We start from the raw sequence: 27,042 nt of genomic DNA, 5'->3' as shown, positions 1-27,042 counted from the left end.
TGCAAGGGAGGAGGACTGATAATGTTGTGTTAAAATGGAGGCAACTCCAATGCAAAAGTGCTTGTGGAGTGATTTCTTTTTAACTTAAGTGCCAAACAGGAACAATGCTGTTTTCCATAGCAATGTCTCACTATTTTGTAATTTACTTCTCTTTAGTGCTATTCTTAGTTTGTTTGTTTATTGTTCATTGTCTGCTTCACAATTTCTGTATGGGAGACCACCTCTCAGCAGGGCTAAGGCTGGGGAAGACAACCACAGCAGCATGACCACAGCATGTACAAATAACAAACTCATCTCTGAGTTTGGATCCTCACTGGTCCTTATGTAGCTCAAATGGCCCCACCTACACACAATGGGGAGGTAACAGAAGGCCCAGGATTGTAGAAGCACTAAAAAACTTTAGGGGGGAAAAGACCCTAATAGTGGGGAAATACTGAAACAACCCAACATTCAGTGACCACGGGATGCTGGGGGAAAACAGAACACTGGGATGTGGTGTGGGATGGAATATGTTGGAAATGGGGATGTTTAGCCAGATGAAACCCTGAACCACATCACTCTGCAACATTTTGTTGCAGGTTCCACTTGTTTTCATTTATTATGTGCAGACAGGAATTCAATCTATTATCACTGAAAGACTCTCCATGTAGAGAAGGTAGGGTAGAGTCACACACGCTCTTCCATTTCTTGTAATTTTGGAGTACTAGCAAAATGCTCACCATTATGACAAGTGATGGTGAGGTACTAAGAGAAGTTCCAACACACTGCAAAATCTAGACCAATTAATCCTGTCTGTTCATATCTCCCTTCTTTGGTTCTGTTTCTTGGTTGCACTAGTGTGATGTAATGCTGAGAAAGTTTAATGGAAGGTGGGAAGGTGGTTTTTCATGTACTAAACAGGGATGGGGAAATTTGTTTGGTTCAGTTTTTAATACTGATAACTTACTTAATTTCAAGTGCTTGAACTACTACATGGACCGAAACTTGAAATCCACACTTCTTCGAATGCTGCAATGGAGTTCTCCACTCAAAACATGATATGAAGATGTGTATATTACGGGGAAATAATGATTTCAAAAATGCATCATATTAGGAAGCTTGCTTGTATTGTGAAAAAAATATGTATGTTAGATGAAAATGCATTAAAATGCATGCATTCAGTGAAATGTGCACAAAAATGCCTATGAATTTTCATGGAAATTTAAATACCATGAATGTAAGACTGGAAAAATACTCAAAGTTCAAGAGCGTGAACAGAGCTCTTCAGCGTGTTCAGAGGAGGGCAACCAGGATGATCAGGGGTCTGGAAACAAAGCCCTATGATGAGAGACTGAAAGAACTGGGCGTGTTTAGCCTGTAGAAGAGAAGATTGAGGGGAGACATGATAGCACTCTTCAAATACTTAAAAGGTTGTCACACAGAGGAGGGCCAGGATCTTTTCTCAATCCTCCCAGAGTGCAGGACACGGAATAATGGGCTCAAGTTAAAGGAAGCCAGATTCAAGCTGGACATCAGGAAAAACTTCCTGACTGTTAGAGCAGTATGACAATGGAATCAGTTACCTAGGGAGGTTGTGGGCTCTTCCACACTAGAGACATTCAAATGGCATCTGGACAACCATCTGTCAGGGATGCTTTTGGGTGGATTCCTGCATTGAGCAGGGGGTTGGACTCGATGACCTTGTAGGCCCCTTCCAACTCTGCTATTCTATGTTTCTATGATTCTATGTGCTAAATGTAAGATTGGAAAAATGAGAAATGAAAGAAACCCAAATTGACAGATTCATCCTCCCTAGTTTTGAAATAAAAAAACATAACCACAAGGCAGTTGCTCGACTGTAGAGTGGGAGGCTTTGATCCTGGCTGTGAAACCTCTATGCTCCTTGTGAGTGAAAGCTAAAATGGAGGCCTTGTGTGAAAAAGGATCAGTGGGAGTTTCACACCAAGAGTAAAGTGCGGGCTCAGGGGAAATTTGATTGTGTGCAGTGTCAGTTCCAGGTTTGCAGGGACCTTGGCCAAGATGCCATCAGTGGACCTCCATCTCTGGTGGGTGCACTTCCTCCTTGCCACTGTTATTGCTGCTGATTTGCTTGTCCTCTCCCTCTAGGGCCCATCTGCACAAGCATCTGGAGTACAAGGCAAGTGACAGGTGCTGCTTTGTCTCTTTACCCTTGTCAGTGTCTCCATGCTCAGAGAATACAGGTGATGAACAGGCAGTAGGAGCAAAGAGAAGGAGCAGCAGAAAGCTTTGGGGATTGGTAGTGGGCCTCCTTGATGCTGGCCCAGATTGTGTGAAAAGATCCTTAAGAAACACTATTGAACAAATAAACCTGAAACAAGGAGGCATTGGACCATTTTTGCTCTAGGATGGGATTTGGGTTACTAGGGGTGTGTGTGTGTGTGTGTGTGTGTGTGAGAGAGAGAGAGAGAGAGAGAGAGAGAGAGAGAGAGAGAGAGAGAGATCACTGCTTTTTCTGTGAAGGATTGGCTTCCTGTAAAGTTGCTAATTCAGTTCACAATCTCTGTATCTTACCTGGAAGCATCCTTAACTCCAACTATCAGTTGTCAAGCCTGTGCTCTTCTGGCTAGCAAGTAGAGTTATCAAGTGATTGTCAGAAAACAACAAAGACAACAATTGATCTCCAGGGCATGACTAGGAATGTTGGATCAGCACAGATTTATACAGCTGTCCCTAGTAGGAGTCTTGGGTGAGACACTGGGAACATAGCTCTTGATAGACAAGCCAATTGATTGTGTTGATGGTAAATAGGGCTTCAAATGAAACCCCAGGAGTTTAATAATTAAAGGTATGCTGTTTCACTCTCGTGCCAATTTTGTAATCTGACACAAAAACTAAATTGCTTAATTATGTCAAGACATGAAACATTTGGATTACGTAGGAGTTCTTTGTTGGCAATTTGTCTCCCTGCAGAAGAGGTTTTCCTTTGGATTAGCCCAGGAGACTTGAGCTTCATCACAACTGTGCCAGGAAAAATAACAATTCAAAAATGATTTTGTTGGCCTCTCTCCCCAAGTTCTCTTTAGAGTAAGTCTTTGACTTTCAACCCAATTAAGTGACTCGGCCACAGGCAATAGCAAAACATGGAAAAAGCAGACAGTAAGGGAGGTTAGTGACTGGGATGGGACCTTATTGTGCCTTGTGCTTGCCTTCAACTTTTAGTCCACTAGCCTATGACAATGGCATTTGGATGGACATGGTTTTTCTATAGGAAAGATTCTCTTTTGTTGATGCCACCAAACAAGTTCATAATCACCTGGTTCAGGGTCTGAATTTATCTAGCTGGTAATGTTCAGCCACATAGAGCATCATTTTCCCATAGTGTGGCCATGTGCTCTCCTTCGCAGAGGACAATCGTCTATTTGAAGGCATGCACTATTCAAAGAGCTATCCTGACCCATTTCATTTTAAAAATAAGGAACTGCTGCCCATCAGCACTTAACACCAGAAAAGCAGACTTAACAGGCAGGCACAGAGGTCACCTGGTCGTAGTCTTCCACACTATGGTGAGACACACTGTATTATAATTAATTCTAAATTTGCATCTGCACTAATAAATTAGCATGTGCACATTTTATGCAAACCACTGTCTCCTTTTGTCCTCTTTTTTGTTGATGCATTTCCTCTTTTTTTGGCAATTCATAACTGCCAAAAGTTCCTCAAGAAGTTACTATTTGGCTAAAAACGTAGAACAAGATTCAGCACCTGCACATGCTGACCAGCCACTCAGGCTGACCAGAGGTGCTTCCAGACAATCTTGATGAACCTTACATTGATCACTGTGAATTTATGTAAACCACAAAGTCAGCTGATTTGCAGGTAGAGGCATAGACATTTATTAATGTTAGCCTGTTAATCTTGATGAAGCTCTAATTGATTGATGTGAGCTGTGTGCCCGGACAACCCAACCATACATACATTCTTTTGTTTAGTGATTCATGTTTTTATTTGAGTTATTTTCCCAGTTGTTTCCATGCAAATATTTTATGTGGTTGTTTTACTCTCCATACTCCAGATCTAGAACCCTCTCTTGTTCCCAGGTATTTTGGGGGAGGGGGTAGATTGTTGCATCCCGAAATGGCTCTCTGCTATGGCTGGTGCTGGGAACCACAATTCCTAGAGGTAATACGATAATGTGCATGCCTAGAGCACTATCGGTAAAGCATATGCGCCAACATTAGAAGCTGGAGGAGAACACCTTGGAAATAGATGGGCTTTTCCCTACAGTTTCCTAAGAAAGATCATGGTCTGGAACCAGATTTAGTCATACATAGGGCTCATCTACACTAAGCAGTGCATATTCCACTATGAAAGTGGTATATAAAAGGCAGGAGCCACACTACTGCTTTATAGCGGTATTGAAGTGCACTGACAACTGTTGGGGCCCATTGAGACATACTATATACTGCTATATGCTGCTTGGTGTGGCTCCTGCCTTTTATATACCGCTTCCATAGTGGAATATTCTGCTTGGTGTAGATGAGCCCTTAGAGTAGATCCATTGAAATCAATGGGACATGTTAGTCATGACTAAAAGTAGTCATGACTAAATCTGGATCCAAACTCATTAGTGATGAGTTGATTCCAAATCAAAGAAAGGTTATGTGCAAACCCCTTGACCTTTCCTTAAAATGCTAATCTCCTTTTAAAAGAGAGAGAGAGAGAGAGAGAGAGAGAGGAAAGGAAAGGAAATGTACTTGACCACTCTGCCATGGCCATTAATATAACCTCCAATGGTCCTACTGGTTTGACCAGATTGAAAGACCCCTCTCTTACATTCTAGAATCACAGAGCTGGAAGGGATTCCAAGAGAACATCCAACCTCATAATACTATTTTCCCCTTCCAGATTGAGATTTTTGCAATCGTTGCATAGTACGACCCACATGGAGCTGGGGTATGGATCATCTAACTGCCCCAGCCACATTTTAGTATGCATTCTAAAAATAAATAGATTAAATTAAATGTGCTACTCTTAAACCATACATAAAGTATCATTCAGGTGGTAAGTCGCAAATAAGGTGATGATAGATAGATGTGGAACTTGCTGCAGCATATATTTATTAAGAGTGAGGTTTCTTTTTGTTTGCAGGATTAACATGCATCTGTTTGCTTGCTGAAATTGAAGGCTGACATAATTTGGCCTTTTGAGGAAGAGGTCAAATAAAACAGTTTTTCCCCACATTGCAGGTGTTGCATCCACAACATGAGTTTCTGTTGCACATCAAGTGCTCGTTCTGAGAAGAGTTCCCATTGATGTCAGACTAGAGACCTTGCTGAGAGTACTACACACACCATAAAGAGTGTCTATGCAAAAGACAGCCATAGGGAAAAGATGGGTTTTACCCCACGGCTGTGGCCTCTTGTGTAAACATTCCGCATTTCACTCAAGGATATTGAAGAGGGTAAAGTTTTATTTTCTCCCTTCAAAAACATTTATCTATTAACTTCAGAGGAAGAAACTGTGACCCCAAAAAGGTTGTGTGTTTATTATTTATGTATGTATTTATTATATTTTAATCTGCTCAATTTTAGGTAAGCTTCAGCACTGAAAACTTAGGGGTTCAAAGAAGTTACTTTGTGTGTTGGGGCCCAGACCTTTGGGCAAATTAATTGTCCTTTGTGACTAGCCATACCTGCCATAGCGTCCATTTTGTGGTGATGCCCCAGGCCAGTTTCTCAAATAGCCAAATGTGTCCATGGCCCACCTCTGATCTAAGTGAATAGGATATATTTCTGACTGCAAGTCAAATGTTTTTCTTCTGTGCTCTTCTTTTGAGGATAGCTAAAGTGATAGTCTTTTAGATCATGGTAATTCCTGAGGCTCCCTTCTGTAGCAAGATACTTCTGTCCTGCATGTCATATGTGCACAAGATATATCCTAATAGTATCACTCCTTGTCCCCCAGAGCACTGCTTTACGCACTGTTTTAGTTGACCATAAATCTTGACTGAACTCTAGGGTTATAAAAACATCTATCTTCCGTCGTACTGGGCTACAGATGGCAATGATACCGGTTGCTAGGACTGTATGCTGGAAAATTACTGCTTGCTGTCAATGGATTGTTCCACTATGAACTATCACAGTCAGTTGCAAAGGACAATAATTTTTCCATAAATATTTCCAGCACTATGTTGCGCAAGGATGCCCTGGTTCTATCAAGACTGGATTGTTGCAATGCACTCTATGAGAGATGTTCAGAAACTTTAGCAGGTTTAGAATGTGGCAAGTAGTTTCTCAGGAGCATGTGACTCTTCTTTTGCAGAACCATCATTGGCTTGTAGTCCATTTTCAGATTCAATTTAAAGTACTGCTTATTATCTTTAAAGGTATGGCTACTTAAACTACCATCTACTCTCATGTAAATTGGCCCCTTTATTAACATCAACACTCTCTCTCTCACACACACACACACACACAGATTATTATTATTATTGTTCTAAACTTTTATGAGAGAAAAATTGTTGTTGTTGTTGTTGTTGTTGTTCTAAACTTTTATGTAAACCAAGGATTTTTTAAAAATGGGAAGGGAGGATTTAACTGACTGGCTTAACACCTACATGGGTGAATACCTTACAATTTGGGAAATTATGGCCTGGGTTTGGTGTAGGAAACAGGACACTTGAGTATGGCCACATCCCAGAAGCAGCTACACACATTCACAGCATTCTCTGAGGAGTTCTCCCCATGTGAAGTGCTTGCCAAGCGTAGCAGCAAATCTCCCACACAGGGTTTCAACCTGGGTGAGTGCTTTATTATTTTTATTTATTTATTTATTACATTTTATACCACCCCATAGCCGAAGCTCTCTGGGCGGTTTACAAAGATTAAAAGGATTAGATTAAAAAGACTGGACATTAAAAATCAATATACAAAATTTAAAAACAAAAGCATAAAAACAGCTAACATTTAAAAGGATTTTTTAAAACACTCAGCGAGGCCAAAGCTCATTTTGGAGTCAGTAAAAAACTTAACATTTGCTGTTAAATGCCTGGAAGAAAAGGGAAATCTTAACTTTGCACTGGAAAGATAACAATGTTGGCACCAGGCAGGCCTCATCGGGGAGATAGGTCCATAATTGAGGGGCCACCACAGAAAAGGTCCATAATTGAGGGGCCACCACAGAAAAGGCTATCTCCCTTGTTGCCATCTTCCAAGCTTCCCTCGGAGTACGCACCTGGAGGAGGACCTTAGATGTTGAGCGTAGTGTACGGGTAGGTCCATGTCGGAAGAAGCGTTTCGTCAGGTATTATTATTATTATTATTATTTATTTATATAGCACCATCAATGTACATGGTGCTGTACAGAGTAAAACAGTAAATAGCAAGACCCTGCCGCATAGGCTTACAATCTAATTGTAATCCCAAGCCATGTAAGGCTTTATAGGTTAAAACCAGCACCTTGAATCGGGCTCAGAAATGTACAGGCAGCCAATACAACAGGCCAGAGTTGGTCTTATATGTTCAAACCTTCTGGTCCCTGTTACCAATCTGGCTGCTGCATTTTGCACAAGCTGCAGCTTATGAATCATCTTCAAAGGCAGCCACACGTAGAGTGCATTGCAGAAATCTAACTTGGAGGTTACCAGAGCATAGACAACTGAAGCGAAATTATCTCTGTCCAGACAAGGGCGTAGCTGGGACACCAACCAAAGTTGGTAGAAGGCACTCTGTGCCACCGAGGCCACCTGGGCTTCAAGTGACAGAGATGGTTCTAGGAGAACCCCCAAGCTATTCCCCCCACAGGGGGACAGTAGTGCCCTAGGCAAAAAATGGCATGAGAGAAAATTGCACACCACCCTGGAAGATGAGCATACACACACACACACTTCCTTCATATTAAAAAAAGAAACCTCTGTCTTGCTAAGCTAGAGCCTTTCTATCTGACAAGATGTAATGCTAGTTGCCAACTTGGACAGCTTTAAAAGGGAACCACACAAATTCATGGAGGATAAGGCCAACAGTAGTCATAAGTCATGATGGTTATATATAACCTCGAGTATTGGAAGCAAGATGCCTCTATATTATAACTGTTGCTGAGGAACATGAGCAGGAAAGTGTTATTGCCTTCATGTCCTGTTGCGGGCTTCCCAAGAGAGCTGGTTGGCCATGGTGTGAATAGAAGGCTGGACTAGATAGACCTTTGATCTGATCCAACAGGGCTCTTCTTGTGTTCTTAGTGTATGGATAACTGTGGCCAGGAGAGGTTGGAGTTGACACGCCAGCTGCAGCTGGTGAAAAGCACTGTATGCCACAGTTGGGTATCTAGTGACTATTCCAAATCTATGAGAACCCTAAACTGCAAAGCTGAGCCTTTAAGAAGAGTGAAAGCCCATCCGGAACAGGTTGAACCACCAGAACCAGCTCAAACCACCTCCCTGGTCAGACAGCACTTCCCATCCATCTTGGTATGATAAAGCTTCATTTTATTGGCCCACATTTATTCCATTACTACTTCCAGACACCAATTCAGCACTATCTCATCTGACTGATGAAAAGCTAAAGCAGAGTTGGGTGTCATCAATATATTGATGGCACCAGATGCTGAATCTCTGGATGACATCGCTGAGTGGTTTCATGTAGATGCTAAAAGGTGTAAGAGACCAGAAGAAACCCCTGTGAGACCCCATAGTATAAATATGATGCAGATGAGCAGTAGTCTCAAAGCACCACTGCCTGGAATCAGTTGTCCAAGCAGGGGCAAAACCACTGAAACACACTATTCTCAGAGCATCATCACACGGAGGAAATCGCTTTTGCTTACTGTCGTTTTTCTGTGCGCGCGTTTGTCCCACAATACTTCCTCTTTTGAAAGAGGAAGTAAACAACGTGCACATGGTCCATTCAGTGGGCCATTTTGATCCTGCAGCTTCTCCTGCACACAGCAGGAGGTAGCAGTAACTTCCGTCTTTAAAAATAAGTTGGACTTACTGGGCTGTTTTTTTGTCGCTAGAAGGGATGAGAGGCAGACGATGTCATGAGAGGGATCTGGGAAAATCCTTGGGGGGATCTACACTATTGCTTTTAAAGCGCTTTAAAGCACTTTGAAAACGTTTTGAAAACTGTATATGCAGTGTGTCCTGGGCTCCAACAGTTGTCAAAACTGTTATAAAGCGCTTTAAAGCCGTAGTGTAGATCCCCCCCTTGAGTGGCCAGTAATGAGCGTGCAACAAAATGCTTGTCTGATGGAGCTCAGTCTCAGCCTATCTAAACCAGACATACCATGGTGAATGCTATCAAATGCCAGGGAGAGGTCCAACAAAATGAGCAGGGGCACACTCCTCCTGCCATTTCCCCAGAATACGAGTGACGAAGGCAGTTTCCATGCTGGAACCAGGCCCAAAGCCAGATTGAAATGGATCCAAGCAATCAAGTGCATTCAAGAGTGACACTGTGGGCTCCTGTGCCTTTAACAGCTGTGTGAGAAGCAACAGAAATTCATCTGGCAAAGCTTTCCCCAGCATGCAGATGCAGTGATGGAGAACGCTTAATCTGTTGAATTGTCACTTCTTTGCACCCAGCTGTTAAAGGCCTCACAGGAAAAGCACTGCCAGGAAAAGGAAAAGTTGGCAACCGTTACACCTCTCGAGAGAGAGGTGGTGAGAGTGAGACCAATAACAATCTCAGAGCATTTTGCAAATTAAAAGGGATATTTTAAATAAGTAGCTGAGGTCATCAAAAAGATGTTCCCATTTCACAGATAGTGCTATGCGATCCAGGAATTAAGTAAACAGTTAATGCCAGTATAGGGGAAAGGGACCTTTGTCTCTTTAAGACAAGAGGAACTGCGAGTCATATATCTTTACTGTGCTGTGGGGTTATAAAAACATACGTCTTCATTCTTTTATTACATCTATAAACATCAGGCTTCAGTTGACTGTTCTCTGGATTAGAATGTCCTAGTACTTTAAGTGAGTTTTGTCAGTGAGAGGGAGGGAGAGTAGAACATCTAGGGCTGGGTTTTTTTTCCTTTTTAAAAAAAAGAAGAAAAAAAGACTGGATTGTTTTTATAGGACCTTGTCACTCTCTTGTATGCTTCAGCCACTGCCAAAGTTCTGAGAAGCAATGGATATGGGATACACGGGGTTCAGAGTTTATTCTTGCTTTTCCCTTGTATGAAGCTCCGTGGCTTTGCGTACGGTAAGCAGAAACAAATCTTTCATGGTATTTTTAAATTAAAAGCATTATTGGTTTAGGTTTGGCTGTATGATTTCCAGCAGAGGTTGGGAACTGTTCCCCACCCCCCTTCTTTAAAAATAAGCGAAAGCTGTTTACTTGACTAGAACTAATCTATTTATTGTTCTCTTTGCTGCATTTTGGAGTAGCTTAACAAAAATAAAACTATGTAGGTAAACAAATACCTTGCACTGGATGGATATACTCTGATTCTGAGCTTTTCAAGCTTTGTGTGTGATCATTCTTTTAGGTTCATAAAAAATGAAAGTCAAATCTTTGCAAAATGTCAAACCAGAGAAAAAGGTCATACACCTTGTAGTGTTGATCAGGAAAATTAGTTTGGATAAGGTGCACACTTTAAAGAGAGCAACATCCATCTGGAGTAGATTTTAAATATTGGTAGGCATTATATCCTCAGGCATATGAACATCAATGGTGTACTAATGTCATGGATATCTGTTTAATTTTATTTCTTGCATTAAGTTTTGCATTAAGACTACATATCAAAGCAGCACATATTTAAACATTGATTGCTTATAGGAAGAGAAAAGTTAAAAATGATAAAATATGTTTTTAATAATTCATAGTTCATTTAAGCTGAAACTGATATACATCCTTTAGTTTCAGTGACTTTTGGTTTGCTGAGATCGAGTTCCTTAAATCACCCACCCACACAGAGATACAATATTTTTGCCCTTATATTAGGACAGTACAATCTGACTCTTAATATTTAAAAGCCATTTAAAACAAATTGTTTTGTATGACATGTCACATTTTCTAAAGTGTACAATTGTAATAGTTTGTACTGCATTTTGTGGTTGATATTCAAAAGAAATCTACCACTGATTACCTGTTTCTGGGGGCAAACAGCAGGTTATAATTGTCTCCACTTTGCTCTGCTTGTGAGTTTCCCAGGACATCTGGTTGGCCAGTATTACAGATAGATGACATTCACCTTTGGTCTGATTCAACATAGGCATTTCTTATTTGATTAAATCAGTGGTCTGTGCTTACTTTGTCAAACTTTAATTGCATAGAGATAGACAAACAGTTATGAAGCGCTTGCTCGTACGTCTCTTCCAAGTATAAAATACAAAATCCACTTGCAGTACCTCCCATACACTCAAATATTATGTAAGCTATTACTGTTGCACAAGTGCAACTTTGCACACCACCTTCTTACCACCCCAGGAATGGACTGTGGACTACATGAGCCTAGTGTTAGTCCCAGCTATTGCTGTTTAGCCATATAGGGCTGGATTCTCATCCACAGAATGGCTTTTGGATGGATTCCAATACATTGCATGTGCATGAAAGCATTGTATCAGAATGCATCATCCATACAACTTTTCTAGGAACTATCCCTCAGGTGGCTCTAAAACAAATGATAAATACAGCTTAAAGTATTTATTTTGAACAGATGGCCTGGATAAAGTATTCTGACAAAACATGGGCACGGGTGTGCTTCTAGAGAAATAATTTCAAAAGCCATCCTATGAAAAGAAAAGATTGCATTGGACTAAGTAGGTCTTGCAAATTACAAAAATGCAAGATCATCAATAGGGATGGATGAATCTGTCGATTTTTTTCAGTACATTTTTCAGTCTTACATTGGTTTGACCCAAACTTTGAGAACTTTTCCCATTTTAAATTAGGTTAATCTTGAACTTTTAGAATTATTTTTCTTAAATTTGCATGAAAATTTGTACACATTTTTGTGTGCGTTTCTCTTAACATATGCATTTTCCATGCAATGTTGCCCAGTATACACATTTTACAAGCCATGTTCCTAGTAGAATTATTTTAATGTTATTTTCACTAATGATCACATTTTCCCCCATGCACTTTCCCTTAATATACACATTTTTGAATGGAGAACTCCATTACAAAATTCAGAAACGTGCAAATTTCAAAGGATAACTGGGGTTTGTATGTTGGTTCAAAAGTTCCAAATTAGATAAATTGCAGTAAAATGTAAGCCAAATTTCTTCCCCATTACTGATCAGAAAGAACTATCTGTGGATCATGGAGACCTTGTGGCTCCTAATAGACATTGCAGCACCATGTGCTAATAAACAGGTCAAACATGTAGTTTTTGAAGGAGTGGATCCCTATGGAGCTGCCACACCCCTCGGGAATCATGGACATCTCTAGTGTAAACTATAAAATATGTATCGTCTTGTATGTTAAACGCAGTTGCAGTGAATTCCTTTTAATGATGATTACCAGCTATATAGCAAAATCACTGTATAACTATATAGTACATGATAGAGCACGGTAAACAGAAAAGCCCATGGGTCCCTGCTCCAGGGAGCTTACATTTAAAATGTTAGTAGTGGAGGAAGTCATGCAAGGCAAGGGAAGAAAGGGGGAAACAAGAGGTTATTAATCATATTTATTATTTAGAAAAATCCTCGCCAGCTAAGTGCTGTACAGCGAATTATTTTTTTAAAAAAACAAAACAAATCCTATCTGCAGGCTTGCAGTCAAATGTAAATGAACACAATGTGGAAATAGAAACATTTGCTGGCTTTGCGAATGTGGTGATTAAAACGGAGTGAGAATAAGGGTTTTGGAGCCTGAATAAAAGCACTTCAAATCAAATCAAATCAAATTAGTACAAGAATTTTATCTTCTTTCTCCACCCCACCCCCCCCAGCATAGGAATAGATTTAATTGATAAGTACGGGCAACAGTTGCGGGGGTGGGGGGATGCCTAGTTGATTTCTACTTTGGTTTTTCATGAACCAAGGAACCTGTCTGGTTTACCCAGGATGGAGATAGTTTTGAGTTAATAGCAGAATTTTATATTTTCAAAAATGGAGAATCTACAATTGTCTGCTACTTACTTCTTCCCTGTTGAAGTAGGAGCACTGATACCTGAAACCTGGCAGAGCCCAATTTGAATGTCAGAAACCACTCCTCCTCCATATCATCATAAGACTCTGACTATGCAGACATCCTGACTACAACACCCATTCAGTCTTCTCCACTCCTATTCCTCTCACTCTACCATAGCAGCATATTGCCCGATTAATAGATTTGGTTATCTCAAAAGCTTGGAGCTCCATCAGATGAGTGTTTTATTGCATGCTTGTTACTGGGCACTCATGGATTTTCACTGGTCCCTCTCATGACGTTGTCTGCCTCCCACCCTTTCTAGCCTTCTTTGCATGACAAAAAACCACCCCAGTAAGTCTGAATTATTTTTAAAGATGGAAGTTACTGCTATCTCCTGCTGTGTGCAGGAGAAGCAGTGGGATCAAAATGGGCCACGTGCAAGATGTTGACTTCCTCTTTCAAAAGAGGAAGTAATGAAGGACAAAAGCGTGGGCAGAGAAGCAACAGTAAGCAAATGTGATTATTCCAAGAAGCCTTTCTTTAACATGCAGCCTTGGATTTCTGTTTTTGCTTCTTTTAGATTTTGTTTTAACTGTTTTATTCTGTTTTTATTTTCATTTTACCTTGTACACCGCTCCGAAATTTTTCAATAGGGAGCGGTATATAAATATTCTAAATGAATGAATAAATAAATAAATGTTTTGTGGTCTTTGAGTTGGTCTGATAAAGGTATTACACTATATGGATTCTGGAATTTTTCTTATGGCCAACACAATTGCCTTTGATTTGGGGGGAAACTTCTCCACTCTATCTTCCAACATTGCTAACTCTACCACTACTTAGGTTATATGAGCAGCAGCAAATCTTTGGCCAGATCTACACCAAGGAGGATATAACACTCTGAAAGTGGTTTGAAAACAGTATATGGAATGTGTCATGGAGCTCCATCAGATGGGGGAAATCACACTTGCCTACCATTGCTTCTCTATCCCCGCTTTAGGTTGCTCGATACTTCCTTTTTCTCTCAGGGAGAGGAAAGTGGAAGTTAAAAAGTGCACATGGCCCATTCAGGAGGCATCTTTATCGTATCACTTCTCCTGTACACAGCTGGAGATAGCAGCAACTTCCATCTTTAAAAGTAAGTCGGACTTCCTGGGAGCTAGTAGGTGTCAGACATCATGAGAGGGGCCCGTGAAAATCTGTGAGTGCCCAGTAACAAGCATGCAATAAAATGCTCATCTGATGACACCCATGGGCCCCAACAATTGTCAATACCACTATAAACCATTATAAAGCAGTAGTGTAGATCCTGCTAAATCCTAATCTCAAAAAAAAGTTGTTTTTCTCCAGTGATACAGTGATCAGGCAATAAAGAGCATGAGGAAGTTTGAGTTGTGTTGGGTAATGATGAATATTTAGAGCTGCCATTGTAGTAACATGCTTGAGCACTGTCAGCATAGCTCTAACGGGTGTGAAAACAACCCATATTTCCTCCATTCTTTTTTTTAAAAAACTATGCAAGGAGAGGGTGAAGCAACCTGCTTTCAGACAGGATCAAGAGGGGAAGGCAGAGACAGATGGCTGGCTGAATAGCGTAGCGAGACTTTTTAAAATGTTGGCACTAGTGGCAGATGATGGAGAGCACCATCTGGTTGCCACTTGAGGTGGCAGAATGTCTTGAGCTAGCCCTGAGGATCAGAAGTTCATCCAGGAGCACCCCAAAGGCTACAGAAGCTAAATGAAGCTTAACAAGGTCTTTGCTCCCATTCAGATGATTGGCTTTGCCTCTCATCATTACATTCAACATCAGTCATGAAAAATACAATTCCTGCCAATTTTCCATGTGAACCGTTTCAAAAATGCTCCCACGTCTTTGTATACATTGATTTATTTTATTCATTTATTTCATTTTTTATACTGCCCAATAGCCGAAGCTCTCTGGGCGGTTCACACCCATTGATAAGAATCAGGTTACTGTATCAGGTAAAGTGATCCCTGCTTCAGCATAACAGCACTGTCTAAATGCAGTTGCCCCCAAATTGTGTGCAATTAAACCCAACTCTGCTCAGTGCTGATGAGAAAGCAACCATGTTGTGTCCCTACGAATCCTCCATTGATAAAAACAAATATTGAGGGGAAACTCACAGAACAGCTCAGAGGTACAGAAGTACCTTCAGTTGCTCTCTTCAGAATCCTTAACCATTTGTCTGCACAGGCTGCCTCTCCAATCCAGGTACTGTTGCATTACACCAGGGGGTATCAAATCCCTTTCAGCTCCAGAACCAGATCCAGTTTCGGAGCAGCTCTCTGGGGCCACATCTTAGTTGTGGGTGAGGTAAAGGCAAAAAAGGGAGGGCAAAAGCGATCCTCCAAAATACCAATAATACACATATTTTAGCTTAAAGCTTTTATTGCCAGTAACTAAGCCTTGGGAGAGGTGTTTCAACTAGTTATTAGGAAACCGCAGGCTGGAGAAAGCCGGAAGGAGAAGCCCTCATGCTTCTTATTTATAGTCTTTGCTACTTTTTCCTTTGCCATTTTGGGTATATAGTTTTATTGGTTTTAATTGCTTTTTCTTTTTCTTTTCTTTTTAGTGAACCTGCCTCAGCAATAGTGCCTTGTATACTGACAGTTCAATGCTATGCACATTTACTCACAAGTAAATCCCACTGTGTTCAATGGTACTTACTCATGAGTAAATGTATTTAGGACTGCAGTCCTTAGCACTCTTAGAGAGTAAGCTCCAGTGAGATCAATAAGACTTGCTACTCATTAAACCTGCTTAGGATTGCACTGATAGAGATCTAGACACATTTTAAATATTATTGACATGATTGTAGTGGTTATAGCAAAAGTATAGGTCTAAAGTGATTACCAGAAAGAGAGCACATACTTGATTTAAAATCTCATCTTTCAAAATGAAAGTGGGAGGTGGTATAGAACTTGGCAACTCTTTAGGTGTTATTCTATTGAGCACTTGTTTCTAGCATTCTGATTCAGAAAAGGATGAGAGAGGTGGAATTATTAAACTAACAGACTTCTCTTCCCCTCCCTTCTCCCCCCACCCCCCACACTAGTTGGAACAGCAAAAATGTCAAAGGATGCAATTTATCTTGAGAAAAAGAGACATAGAAGAAAGAAATATAAAATGTCTTTGCCAACCCATCAAATGTGTGATATCAAGCAGCAGCATTTTAAATAAGGATCTGTATTTTTATTACAGATAAAAATTGAACATGTGTCAGCAGTGTGTTGATTTATCAAGACAGGTTGATGCTTTACAAGGAACGTTGCCTTATTTTAGATAAACTGTGTCACACAAAGGTGTCGAACCACATGTTCGCGGGTGAAATGTGGTGCACCTAGAGTCCCATTCTGGTCTTCGCCAGATAGCTACACCCCATGAGAAGCATAAAATCATCTGCTGAGCTAAAATCAAACCAAGTAAAAGTTCTGGAGAAAATAAAAAGGTGTTTGCCTGGCACTCAAATGACAGCAAACTAGATGCCATGCAAGTCTCCCAGAGGTGAGCATTCCACAGCAAGCGTGGCACCATTAAGAACTCCCTTTCCCTCGTAGCCATGTGAGGGAGCGCCATCTTGTTCTTTGCCTCAGGCAGAAAAGTATCTTGGGCAGAAGTACCTAGAGAAGGGCCTTTACTAAAGTTCTTATGGAATGAGCAGGTACAAATGGAGGTAAACAGTATTTCAGGTCCCATGGTCCTGACTCATAAATGCGTTCAAATTGAGCTTCAAAATGGATTGGGAGCTTGTACAGTTGAGGAAGCACTGGTGTAATAATCCCATACATTTTTAATGTATATATGTACGTATGTATTACATTTCTATACCGTCCAATAGAAGGAGCTCTCTGGGCAGTTCACAATGATCGTGGGGGGGGGGGGTACATAACAATCATCTCATTCACTTTCACAACAATCATTTGAAACAGGTAGGAAATAATGTTAGCAGATTCACCTGGTGTATTCATGGCTGTGGGATCCAAATGGCAGAATCCAACGGGGCACTTCCACTCCTGCCAATTCTCTTCCACCCCACCAATACCGTTGCACAAGTGACCCCACCGCTTGTGCAATGGCAGTTTAGCACTTCTGGGACAACCTGAAACAAGTGGAAATACTCATTTCTGGAATGAGGCAGGTCAGTGGGGCTCACATAAGGGAGCACCACTGAGCTGTTCCTTCCAGAAATGAGCATTTCTGCTCAATTGGGAGCTTTTTGCCTAGAAAGCGGTAAATCTCGCTTGCATAAGCACTGGGTCCCACTTGAGCAACAATATTGGTGGGACCCACCACTTGTGGAAAGGAATCAGCAGGGCAGAAAAGAATTGGTGGTGGCATAAATGCCTTGTCTGCCCCCGGTTGAATTCTGCCCCAAGTCCCAATCCAATATACAATTGACTGAACCCTTCACACCTTTCATATAGTGCATTTCCCTTTCCTACTCTGCCACTTTTCTTATCTAGAAATCGAGCTAATTGGTTTTGGCCATATTTTTTTGTCCTCACTCTGGCTAGTGCTTAAATATTCAACTCTGTGTGTTTTTCTTCTCTTCCCCTCCTCCTTTCACTATTTAAAGAAAATCTATTCACATATAGCTATTAATGAATAGGGGCCACGTATCAGCTGAGAGAGTGTGTTTCACTGACTATCAAAGTATAATGCTTAAAAGCACATTATGAAGGCGTTTTGGAAAGAAACATCAAAATAGCTGCCTCCACATTGTATGTTGGAAATTGCTGTTACTTTCTAAAACTCCCTCAGAGCATGCAGATAGAGTACTTCCTCTTTTACCTATACGCTAAATATAGGGAGAGAATTAATCATTGGTTTGAATACTTGGTACTTGGGGGGAACATGGCAAATTCAGGATAACAGGATGGTTTTGTATAATCAAGGCTAGGGGATGATGCTTCCAGTGGTGTTGTCAGACCAGGACTTGGGGACCGACTTCCAGAGCACTACTGAGAAGGAGGGGCCTCAACCAAAGACAAGCTGGCTTGTACATTTTGAAGGAAGTGAAGTAATACACATTGAGCCTGTTCAGAGAACACACTAAGCCCTGTTGCAGCAAATGGTTAGTGAGTGTGTTTAACCATGGTTATGTAGCCACATGGTTAGGAATCGTTCACATGACACACTAAGCCATAATGTTTAGCTCAAACTAGTTAACCACTGTGGCTTAGTGTGTTTTCTGAACAGGGTTATTATGATCTGAAGAGCCCACCCCCCACCCCCAATAAGACTGTTAAGTCCAGAGTCAAACTAGCCTAACTGCACCACTGGGTGCAAAGTATAATCGTTTCTTTGGTTTAGTTTCCCTCCCCCCGCAAAAAACAACAACTTCTGTATTCAAATGCATTCCCCCCACCCCGAGGTGATTATTGTGTGACTAAAAATAACACTTGCAGAATTACACTGCTAATGATGCCATTTATAAAGGTTATCAATCTTCATGCTTCGGAGCATTACGTGTGTGTGTGTGTGTGTGTGTGTGTGTGTGTGTGTGTGTGTGTCCCTTGTGCAATATTGCACAGCACCACAGTTAAGGACAAAAGGATACTAGATTAATAGTTTTTTTGATCTACTCCATAGATCAATGGAGGATGGATGAGGATAGCTCAAGCTTTTTACACACTCCTATTGTTAGTGTGAAATTTGGTGTCTCCAGCTTTGCAGTCCTTCATCCTACGATCATTCTTTCACATTTTCCCATTATTTTATTTTATATTTTTAACAGAGAAAGAGGAATTGTTCCAGAATTTACTGGCACAGGTGTTCGAACAATTCTCAAGGTACCATCTTTATATGATAATTTTAGTATGATTGTAAACTGCAGTCTCAAAAAACCTACTCCGAAATAAGTCCATCACCTACTCCGAAATAAGTCCATCACCACTGTTCTGCATATTGAATGTGAAATGCCCAAGTTATTTACAAGTTTACGTAGACTGTTAAGAAGACAAATTCATTTAAGGCTCCAGTTTTGTACACCCTTGCTTGGATGAACCCAATGGGATTTACTGCTGAGTAAACACACACACTGCTTTGCACTGCAGTTGTTCATTCATCCTGTAACTGAAAAAAAAAGAACTCGGGCTCCATCACACCAGCCTTTTATCACACTTTCATCATGCCTGGTTTGCTGTTTTGAAGTGTGGTACTCACATGACATCATGCCTGTCCTGCAATCAGCCAGCCTCTTCCCCACTATTTTTTGTGTTTTCCTAGAGCAGGGAAAATCAAGTTTATTTCCTCCACATGGGATAAAAGCACTCTTCTGCTCTTGTGCATTGCTTTTCTCATGACATGTTCTTTGTTGCGGGCGTGTGCTTTGAAGGGAGGTCTTGCTGACAAAAGAGGACAGGGCAGTTCTTCTTCTCCAGCATGCTGGTTTACACTGTTGGTTGAACTTTCGCTTCTCCAACCCCACCTTATTGCCTGCAGAAACAGCACCCAGCCGATGAAACATTGTAAAACTAGACAATAGGGGTTTGCAGAGTGGGTCTTCTCTGCCACGAAATTACAGTCAAGGGGTATTAACTGAAATGCTTACTGCTCCCTCATTTTTGAGGATAAAGAGATGAAACTTGGCACCATGGCATCTCTTAAGTAGGGCTTTAGCCATGCCAAGTTTGAGGCAGATCTATTCATCCCTTAATACTTAGGATTTTTTAAAGTTTGAGGTTTAAAAAAAACTGGGGAAAAAAACCACTGGCACCATGATAGCTCTTAAGTAAGGTTTTAGGCATGCAAAATTGAATGAGATCCCTTCATTGGTTGGTTTTTTATGGGTTTTTTTTAAAAAAGCTTCCCTCAAACCATTCACCCACATAAACACACACACACACACACGTACATATCTCTGATTCTTTGTTAATCCACCCCTGCATGTTTATGGAAGATAAAACCTCCCTCCACAAATGCACAGGGGTGGATCAAAGCAGAATCCGGTGTGTGTGTGTGTGTTTATGCAGGTGAATGGGTTGAGGGTAGAAATTTAAAAAATCATTAAAAAAATCAATGGATGAAAAGATCTCATTCTAACTTGGAATGCTTAAAGCCCTACTTAAGAGCTAGCATAGTGCAAAGTTTCATCTCTTTATGTTTAAAAATGAGGGAGTTGTAAGCATTTTGGTTACACTTTGGCTGATGTGTCTGGGATTTTTTGGGTTACCTACAAAGTTGTTGATTGTTTTGTTGCGACTTTGGCTGGGAAGAATGGGTGCAGTGATCCTATGTTGTTACGTGTTATTAATTGGAATTGGGAGAGGGAGGATAAAATAACGGGTGTGGAGCATGAAAATGGGGGACACACTGAGATCTTTAAATACCAAAGAAGGGGCAGGGGGGCAGACTTGGCAGTGCTTTTGCAACATGGAGAAAAGAGTGTGTGAAATTTGAGAAGCTGGCTTGATGTTAAGCAAAGAGGTGGTGAAGAAAGTCAGGAGTACTCCATGCCTGGGTTAAAGTACTCCTTGCTCCCCCTCCCCCACCTAGCACTTCCCAAACATTTTGGGGACTTCTGTGACATAAGGAAGTCCTGCCTGTGGCTACCCAAACTTTAACCATTGTGACCATTCCGATGTTCGGAATGCTCTGTATAAATAAATCAGGTCCCGAGTGGAGGCATACATGTCCATCACCCAACAAGAACAGTGAACTGGAGAGGGAAGGGGAAGGAGCGGGGTGGAGCGGGCACAATAGAGGGAGAACAAACAAGTGAAAAGAGAGTTCCCTGGTATAGCTACGATCGTGAAAGGGACCAGCGTTTGCCCCGCTAATGAGACAGAGGTCAAAATCATGGGTGCATACCAGGAAAAAAAAGAAGGTGTGATGGAGCTCTTAATCTATGCTGATAGGATCTGTATTTTGTGGAAGAGATGCAGAATATCTATTGTCCTAATTGCTCCAGCCATTAAGTGAGCTCAGTTTTTATCACCTCTATGGCTATTTCTACTTGAGGCATTTATTGTACATTTGTGATTGTTCACCTATGGACATTCGTGGGCCCTTTTCACAACATTGTCAACCTCCGGTGCCTATTACATTGTTTTTAATCTTTGTTCTGCCATTTTATAAAACACAAAAAATGCAATAATAAATATAAGCCACCATCAAAGAGGAGGTGTACTTCAAGAATAGTGCAATATTACCATGCCATCTATTGGCCATATAAATGAAACATATGGAACTTGCCCACAAAGGAAAAGGGGGGAAGAGGTGATTGTGCTGATTGTAATTCTGCAAAGGCTCTGGAAGACAAAACCCCATTAAGTTTACAGGAATTTGCTTTAATGTAGAGAAGCCCTGTAAGCTACCTAGACGTTTGCTAAGAAAACTGCTCTAAAGTAACATAGATGAAGCCTTAGAGAAAGCATAATCAATGTAGCCAGAATCAAGACTGGATGATTATGCTAAATGAACAATTACAGATCCTGTAATGTTCTTATCACACATACTGACTACTCCATTTATTTAAATAAAGGGATTTTTTTTGCATATCATTAAAGGACAATCTTTAGCGCTAAAGTTCCCCCTCCATTGAAATGAATGGGGAATAGTTGTAGCCGGGGGAGCTCTGTTATCTGTAAACTGGAATCCTTATTCCTGCAGCACATATAGCTTACTACTGGGGCATCCCTACTTATTTTATTTATTTATTTATTTATTTATTTATTTATTTATTTATTTATTTATTACATTTATATACCACCCCACAGCCGAAGCTCTCTGGGCGGTTTACAACAGTTAAAAACGGTAAACATTAAAAAGTATACAAAATTTAAAAACCATCAAAAACATAAAAACAACAGTATAAAAACAACAGTATCCATTTATACTTACTGGAGTATACATATAAATGCATCCAGAACTTGGCTTTTTATTGTCATGGGAATATATTATGAGATTGAGATAATTGTACCACTATAACAAATGTGTACATGCATTCTTATTTAAGTTTTTCCCCCCTCCAGGGTATTTAAAATCGATGAACTGAAAACTGAAGTAGCTAATCATTTGGCAATGCTGGAAAAAAGAGTTGAATGTGAGTGTCATTTTTTATCATTATTTCGTTATAATTACTTTGAGAGATATTTTTATGGGCATTTCTTCTGCCACCACCTTTTTGAGGTCCAAAACTTTATCAGAGATGGAAAAGTAAATATCCATAAAATATAGTCTTCGATTTTGAAAGTAAAATGCAACTTTTGGACCTCTCTCCACACCCTGTCCCAGTTTCCTTTATTTTAAGCTTACAAGCTCCTGAACCATGTGCATGACTGAGGCAAAGTTCCCCCTATGCACTCTGTAGTGCAGTAGCTACTTGAAAACATGGCCCTAATGACATAGGACCTGGTCACCTGAAAGACCTGAACTTGAAGCAATTCTTCAGCGATGCAGTTTTACAAATAATTATTATAAACTAAATAGAAATTCAGTACACCTCACTATACTGAGGAAGACTGCAATGAGGTAATATCTTTGTTGTCCAGGAGCAAACTGTTGAGTTCCTTATGGTTCATTATCTTTAAATGGGAATTGGACACAGGACAGCCCTTCAAGGAGAGGACTGTCTCTGTAAAACAGGACAATGGCCAGCCTAGGCAGGTAACAACCAGTAACATCCCAGCTAAGGAATAGTTTTTCCAACGGGGTTCACCTGGTGGCACCATCTCTGTAGTGTTTTCAGCGTCAGGCAGAGACCTTTCTGTTAATCCAGGCCTTTGAAATAATTCATGAAGTCAGGGGCTTTGCAGTTTTAAAGCCTGTGTGTTTAATTTTGGTGTGTTGTAAGCTTTGTTTTGTGGTCATATTTTATGTGGTTTTGGACTGTATGGTTTTATGTTCTGTTTTGTATTTAAATTGGTTTTTACGCTTGTTCACTGTAAACTTTGTTCTGGGGCACATACAAAGGTTGTAAACAAACAGACAATACTGCACGAAGGCAGTTCCATGTGCGAGTTGGCTCCCCTGTACAGATTCGACCATTTTCACCATGCCTATATAGCCACTCCTTTTTGTGGTTTGTGTTGATGTGGCGTGAGCTGTGGTGGGAGCTGTTTACACAACAAAAAAGACATGTGCGATATGACTGGGCATGATCTGGAGAACAAAGGTCTCATGTATTTCTCTTTGATAATGAACTTGGATAAAACTCTTATTGCAAACACAGGATACTGGCATGACACCTCCATCCTCCATTTCCTCATTGTGGAATAGAACTTTGCATGGATGTTCCTGCCCTTCCTTATTTGTTCAAATGTAAAATGACAGTAAAACAATTGTTAATAATTACTCTGCTGGGTGAGAACAAAGCTAATCTTGTCATAGTGGCATCTCATAATTCACAGAGCAAGTTTATGCGATGGGGGAATCTGTGATGGAGGAACCTCCACTTCCTGAGCCCTGGTTAGAGCGGAAGGGGGTGGCTGGATTTTCCAGCACCTTTCGCCTGCCCCCCTTCTTTTTTAATTTGTTTCCCTTCCATTAATACTAATGGTAGAGAAAAAAAGTTTGCCAACTCCAGAACTGGCATGTTTTCACCCTTCTCAAGAAAGTGTTGGGTGAACAAGAGGGGTTTTGGTCCTGCTGATCCAAGACAACCTGCGACACGCCACTGATCCCTTTCTCCCCTACTACCATCGGAGCACTGGCTTAGTGGTGGCAGCAGAGATTGCTGCCACAATAAGGCCTCCAGAGGTCAAGAGGAACTTCTGCAATATTCTAAGGTTCCCAGAGACAATGGGATAGCAGCCATAAACTTTTAAAAATCCCAGAGAAAATTAAAACCCAAATTAAAAATAATTTGGAAAATTATGGATGCCAGCCACATTTCATCCACACAGAAATATACACGTATTTCTTCTGGAGCAGCTTAGTTAACCATTTGGAAAGTATACTTATGAAAAATGAATGTTGAGATGCCAAATGCAAACTTGACTCTATATCACTCTGTCTTTTAATCAAACCTGTGTCATGAAACATGTGTTTTCATTTCTACACTCCTCTGCTTTTCCTTTCCTTTCTTCATCCACTCATTGAAATGCAATCACTGCAGTTGAACCTCTTCTTTCCCCCCTCATATGAATTGTTAATGCTACTTCTGTAGGATGATATTGGCTATTACATGATGATCAAATGAATTCCAATTAAACAATTATAAGTTCCCTTGAGTTTCCTAAGCATCAGCTTGTGTGCACAAGCAGTTAGCACAGCAAACAAGTAGGCTGTGAAATGATCCTACTGAGTATAATGTGTACATTTAAAAAAACATTGGCACTGTACGAAGTTCTTCAGCATTCAGATCAGAGAGAAAGAGTGGGGAAACATTTATGAATTTGAATTGTATGAAGCTTCTAAGGCTATGTGAAATATGTTTTTTGCACAGCCTAAACACAAAGCAAATCCAACTTTTGACCATATTCCTGAGAGTACAGAATCTGCAGTGCTGTTTTTAAATCTAGCTTTGGATTGGGTCTTTAAAGAACCGCCTCTCATTTTTAAGTAATTGACAAGAACTGAAATTACTTTCTACTTCAGGGTTTCTTTGTATCTAGCATAGGATTCCCACAGCTTCCTTTTACATAGTAAGGCACTTTCATGTCACCTATCCCTTTAATGGGGTGTTTTAAGCCCAGCAAAGCATGTTTGTTTCTATACAATATATAGTGCTTGATATTAACATATCATTGCAGTGGCCTTGTCTGGCACTTTCATCTATTTGTGTTCTAAGGGAGAGCCTCTGAAAAGCAGCGGAACAGCTAGATATTACTGTGTGCGCTGCTCACAATAGGTATTGTTGCGACGGCTTTTGTGATCTCCTAAATTCCTGTTGTTTTTAATGATTTATGATGTTGGCAGCACCTGCCTACAAAGGAACAGGTTTCCAATAGAAGGACCGTTGAGTCACCGGCAATGCAAACTCCGCTGTTCCATGCCTTTTGAAATTCTGCACAATTACTGAAATGAGATCCTTCAGGCTTTGCCATGGTAACACCCCTGTTGTTTCACTTTGTTGACAGTGGAAGGACTGAAAGTAGTGGAGATTGAAAAGTGTAAGAGTGATATTAAAAAGATGAGGGATGAAATGTCGGCGAGAAGTACCAGGTAAGTTCTGCTTTTTCTTGTCCTGGACCTTGAGGAAAGTAGCCTCCTGAGAGTTACTTTTGCATTAAAAAGACTCGTATGATGTGAGCCTAAGAATGTTTATTTGGAAATAAAGACCATTGAGTTCAGTGGGGTATACTCCAGGTAAATGCACATAGGATTGCCACCTAATAAAGTGAATAATTTGTGGTTCATAGTGATCTGTTTTGTTTGTCTATTATAGCAGGGGTGGGGGATGTGTGGCCCTTCAGATATTGTTGGATTGAAAATCCTATCAGCCCTGGCTAGCATAGCCAATAGTGAGGGCTGATGGGAGTTGCAATTCAGCAATATCTGGAGGCTCACACGCTCCTCATCACTGCGCTATAATTTACCAGCTTTACTATCAAGAGAAGATAAGCTTGTTTTATATAAGAATATATGGCAACTTAATAGTTAAAGAAGCTCATTCCAGATGACTGGAAAAATAACTCTCAGAGAGATTAACATCTTGGTTTCCTTATGTTTACCCATCCGGTAATAAAGAATTCTGGCCCTAGTTTTATGCACAGAACAAAAAAATCTTCTGCCAAGAAAAACATTTGTTCGGTTAGAGGCTCTCTTATTTTAAATGGACCTGCTCAGATATGCAGTGTAATCTGAGGAAATATCTCAATATACACAGCAACTCCTCTTGTTACAGCCTTGTACGATGAGGGAATGTACATGTTATATTTTAACCCCAAAATGAGGTATTTCCTTTTCAGCGGAAGAAGCCAGTTGACTAATCTGATATATTACCAAGTTTGGAGTTGTAATTAAAACAACAGCAGAAGCGCTCACTGCTTGTTATGGTAAGCTGCATCAGCTGGAATGTCAGCCGTTCCCTGTCGCTGGCGTTGCTCATTAGGGCCAGCACATCAGCAGCTAAGCCGCATTTAAGGCTGTTATTACAAGAGGAGGGGAGAGAATAGTTCAGAAGCTTGACAGAGAAAGAATCGTCTGGGCAAAGGCATGTCTACATTGGAAACCTAAACGGAAAGCTTAACTGTCATGGCTTCCCAATGGAATCCTTGGAATTACAGTGTTGTGACATGGTCCGTGCCGAGAATGCTGAAGGTGCATTCGTATCGTAGGTATATAAGAAGCTGCCTTGTCCGGAGTCAATCCCTTGGTGCATCTAGCTCAGTATTGCCCAACTGGCTGCAGCCCTCCAGGGTTTCAGGCAGGAGTTTTTCTAGGCTTAGAGACACTGGGGACCAAACCTTCTGCACGCAAAGCAGGTGCTCTACCACTGAGCCAGCAGTTTTTCATGTCGCCAGTTTTAGGAAACCATGTGAAGAGGTGACAGATGCAGTCTGCAGACCAGTGGATCATTGTGCTTCAAGCAGTGTTTGAGTTTTCTTTGCCAAAACCTAACACTCACTAAAGAGCTGCAACATTTGTACAACTGTTCTGGATAAGAAATATTGAGCTGTTCCTCTTCTTGGCCACTGTCCTTTTCTCCCCATCTCCTTCTCCATTATTGTCATTTATCCTAAATCACAATCACACACACACACACACACACACACACACACTAATCACAGAATCATAGAGCGTCATCAGATGAGTGTTTTATTGCACGCTTGTTCCTGGGCACTCACAGATTTGTGTGGGTCCCATTCACAATGTCGTCTGCCCTCCTGCATACCTCCTGCCCTTTCTAGACCCTTTTGAGATGCTGTGTTCAGGAGAAGCAGTGGGATCAAAACAGCCCACTGAATGGGCCATCTGCAAGTAGTTTGCTTCCTCTTTCCTCTCCCTGAGAAAGAGGAAGCAATAAGGGATAAAAGCGTGGACAGAGAAGCAACAGTAAGGAAACATGATTTCCCCCATGTGATGACGCTCATAGAATAG

The 27,042-nt window shown here is 40.8% G+C and overlaps 2 protein-coding genes across 4 annotated transcripts in view; one reads left to right on the top strand and one right to left on the bottom strand.

The window, feature by feature from the left end:
• WDR4 (WD repeat domain 4) overlaps positions 1 to 27,042 on the bottom strand; it is a 208,983-nt gene that overhangs the window by 111,006 nt on the left and 70,935 nt on the right. The window lies entirely within an intron of this gene.
• PDE9A (phosphodiesterase 9A) overlaps positions 1 to 27,042 on the top strand; it is a 77,499-nt gene that overhangs the window by 17,898 nt on the left and 32,559 nt on the right. Inside the window, exons 1-4 of one of the 3 annotated variants that reach the window (XM_063126587.1) lie at positions 10,003 to 10,157; positions 18,794 to 18,848; positions 22,032 to 22,102; positions 25,080 to 25,164. In XM_063126587.1, the coding sequence (XP_062982657.1) occupies positions 10,133 to 10,157; positions 18,794 to 18,848; positions 22,032 to 22,102; positions 25,080 to 25,164 (236 nt within the window). In that variant the 5' untranslated portion in view covers positions 10,003 to 10,132. Of the gene's footprint in view, positions 1 to 10,002; positions 10,158 to 14,143; positions 14,173 to 18,793; positions 18,849 to 22,031; positions 22,103 to 25,079; positions 25,165 to 27,042 lie in introns of those variants that run through there. The other 2 variants (XM_063126586.1, XM_063126588.1) reach the window with 2 other exon arrangements.

Source organism: Elgaria multicarinata, chromosome 5 (genome assembly GCF_023053635.1).
Source record: "Elgaria multicarinata webbii isolate HBS135686 ecotype San Diego chromosome 5, rElgMul1.1.pri, whole genome shotgun sequence".
Taxonomy (NCBI): Eukaryota; Metazoa; Chordata; class Lepidosauria; order Squamata; family Anguidae; genus Elgaria; species Elgaria multicarinata.
The sequence above is the reverse complement of the archived record's forward strand: the minus strand, read 5'-3'. Positions and strand labels throughout refer to the sequence as shown.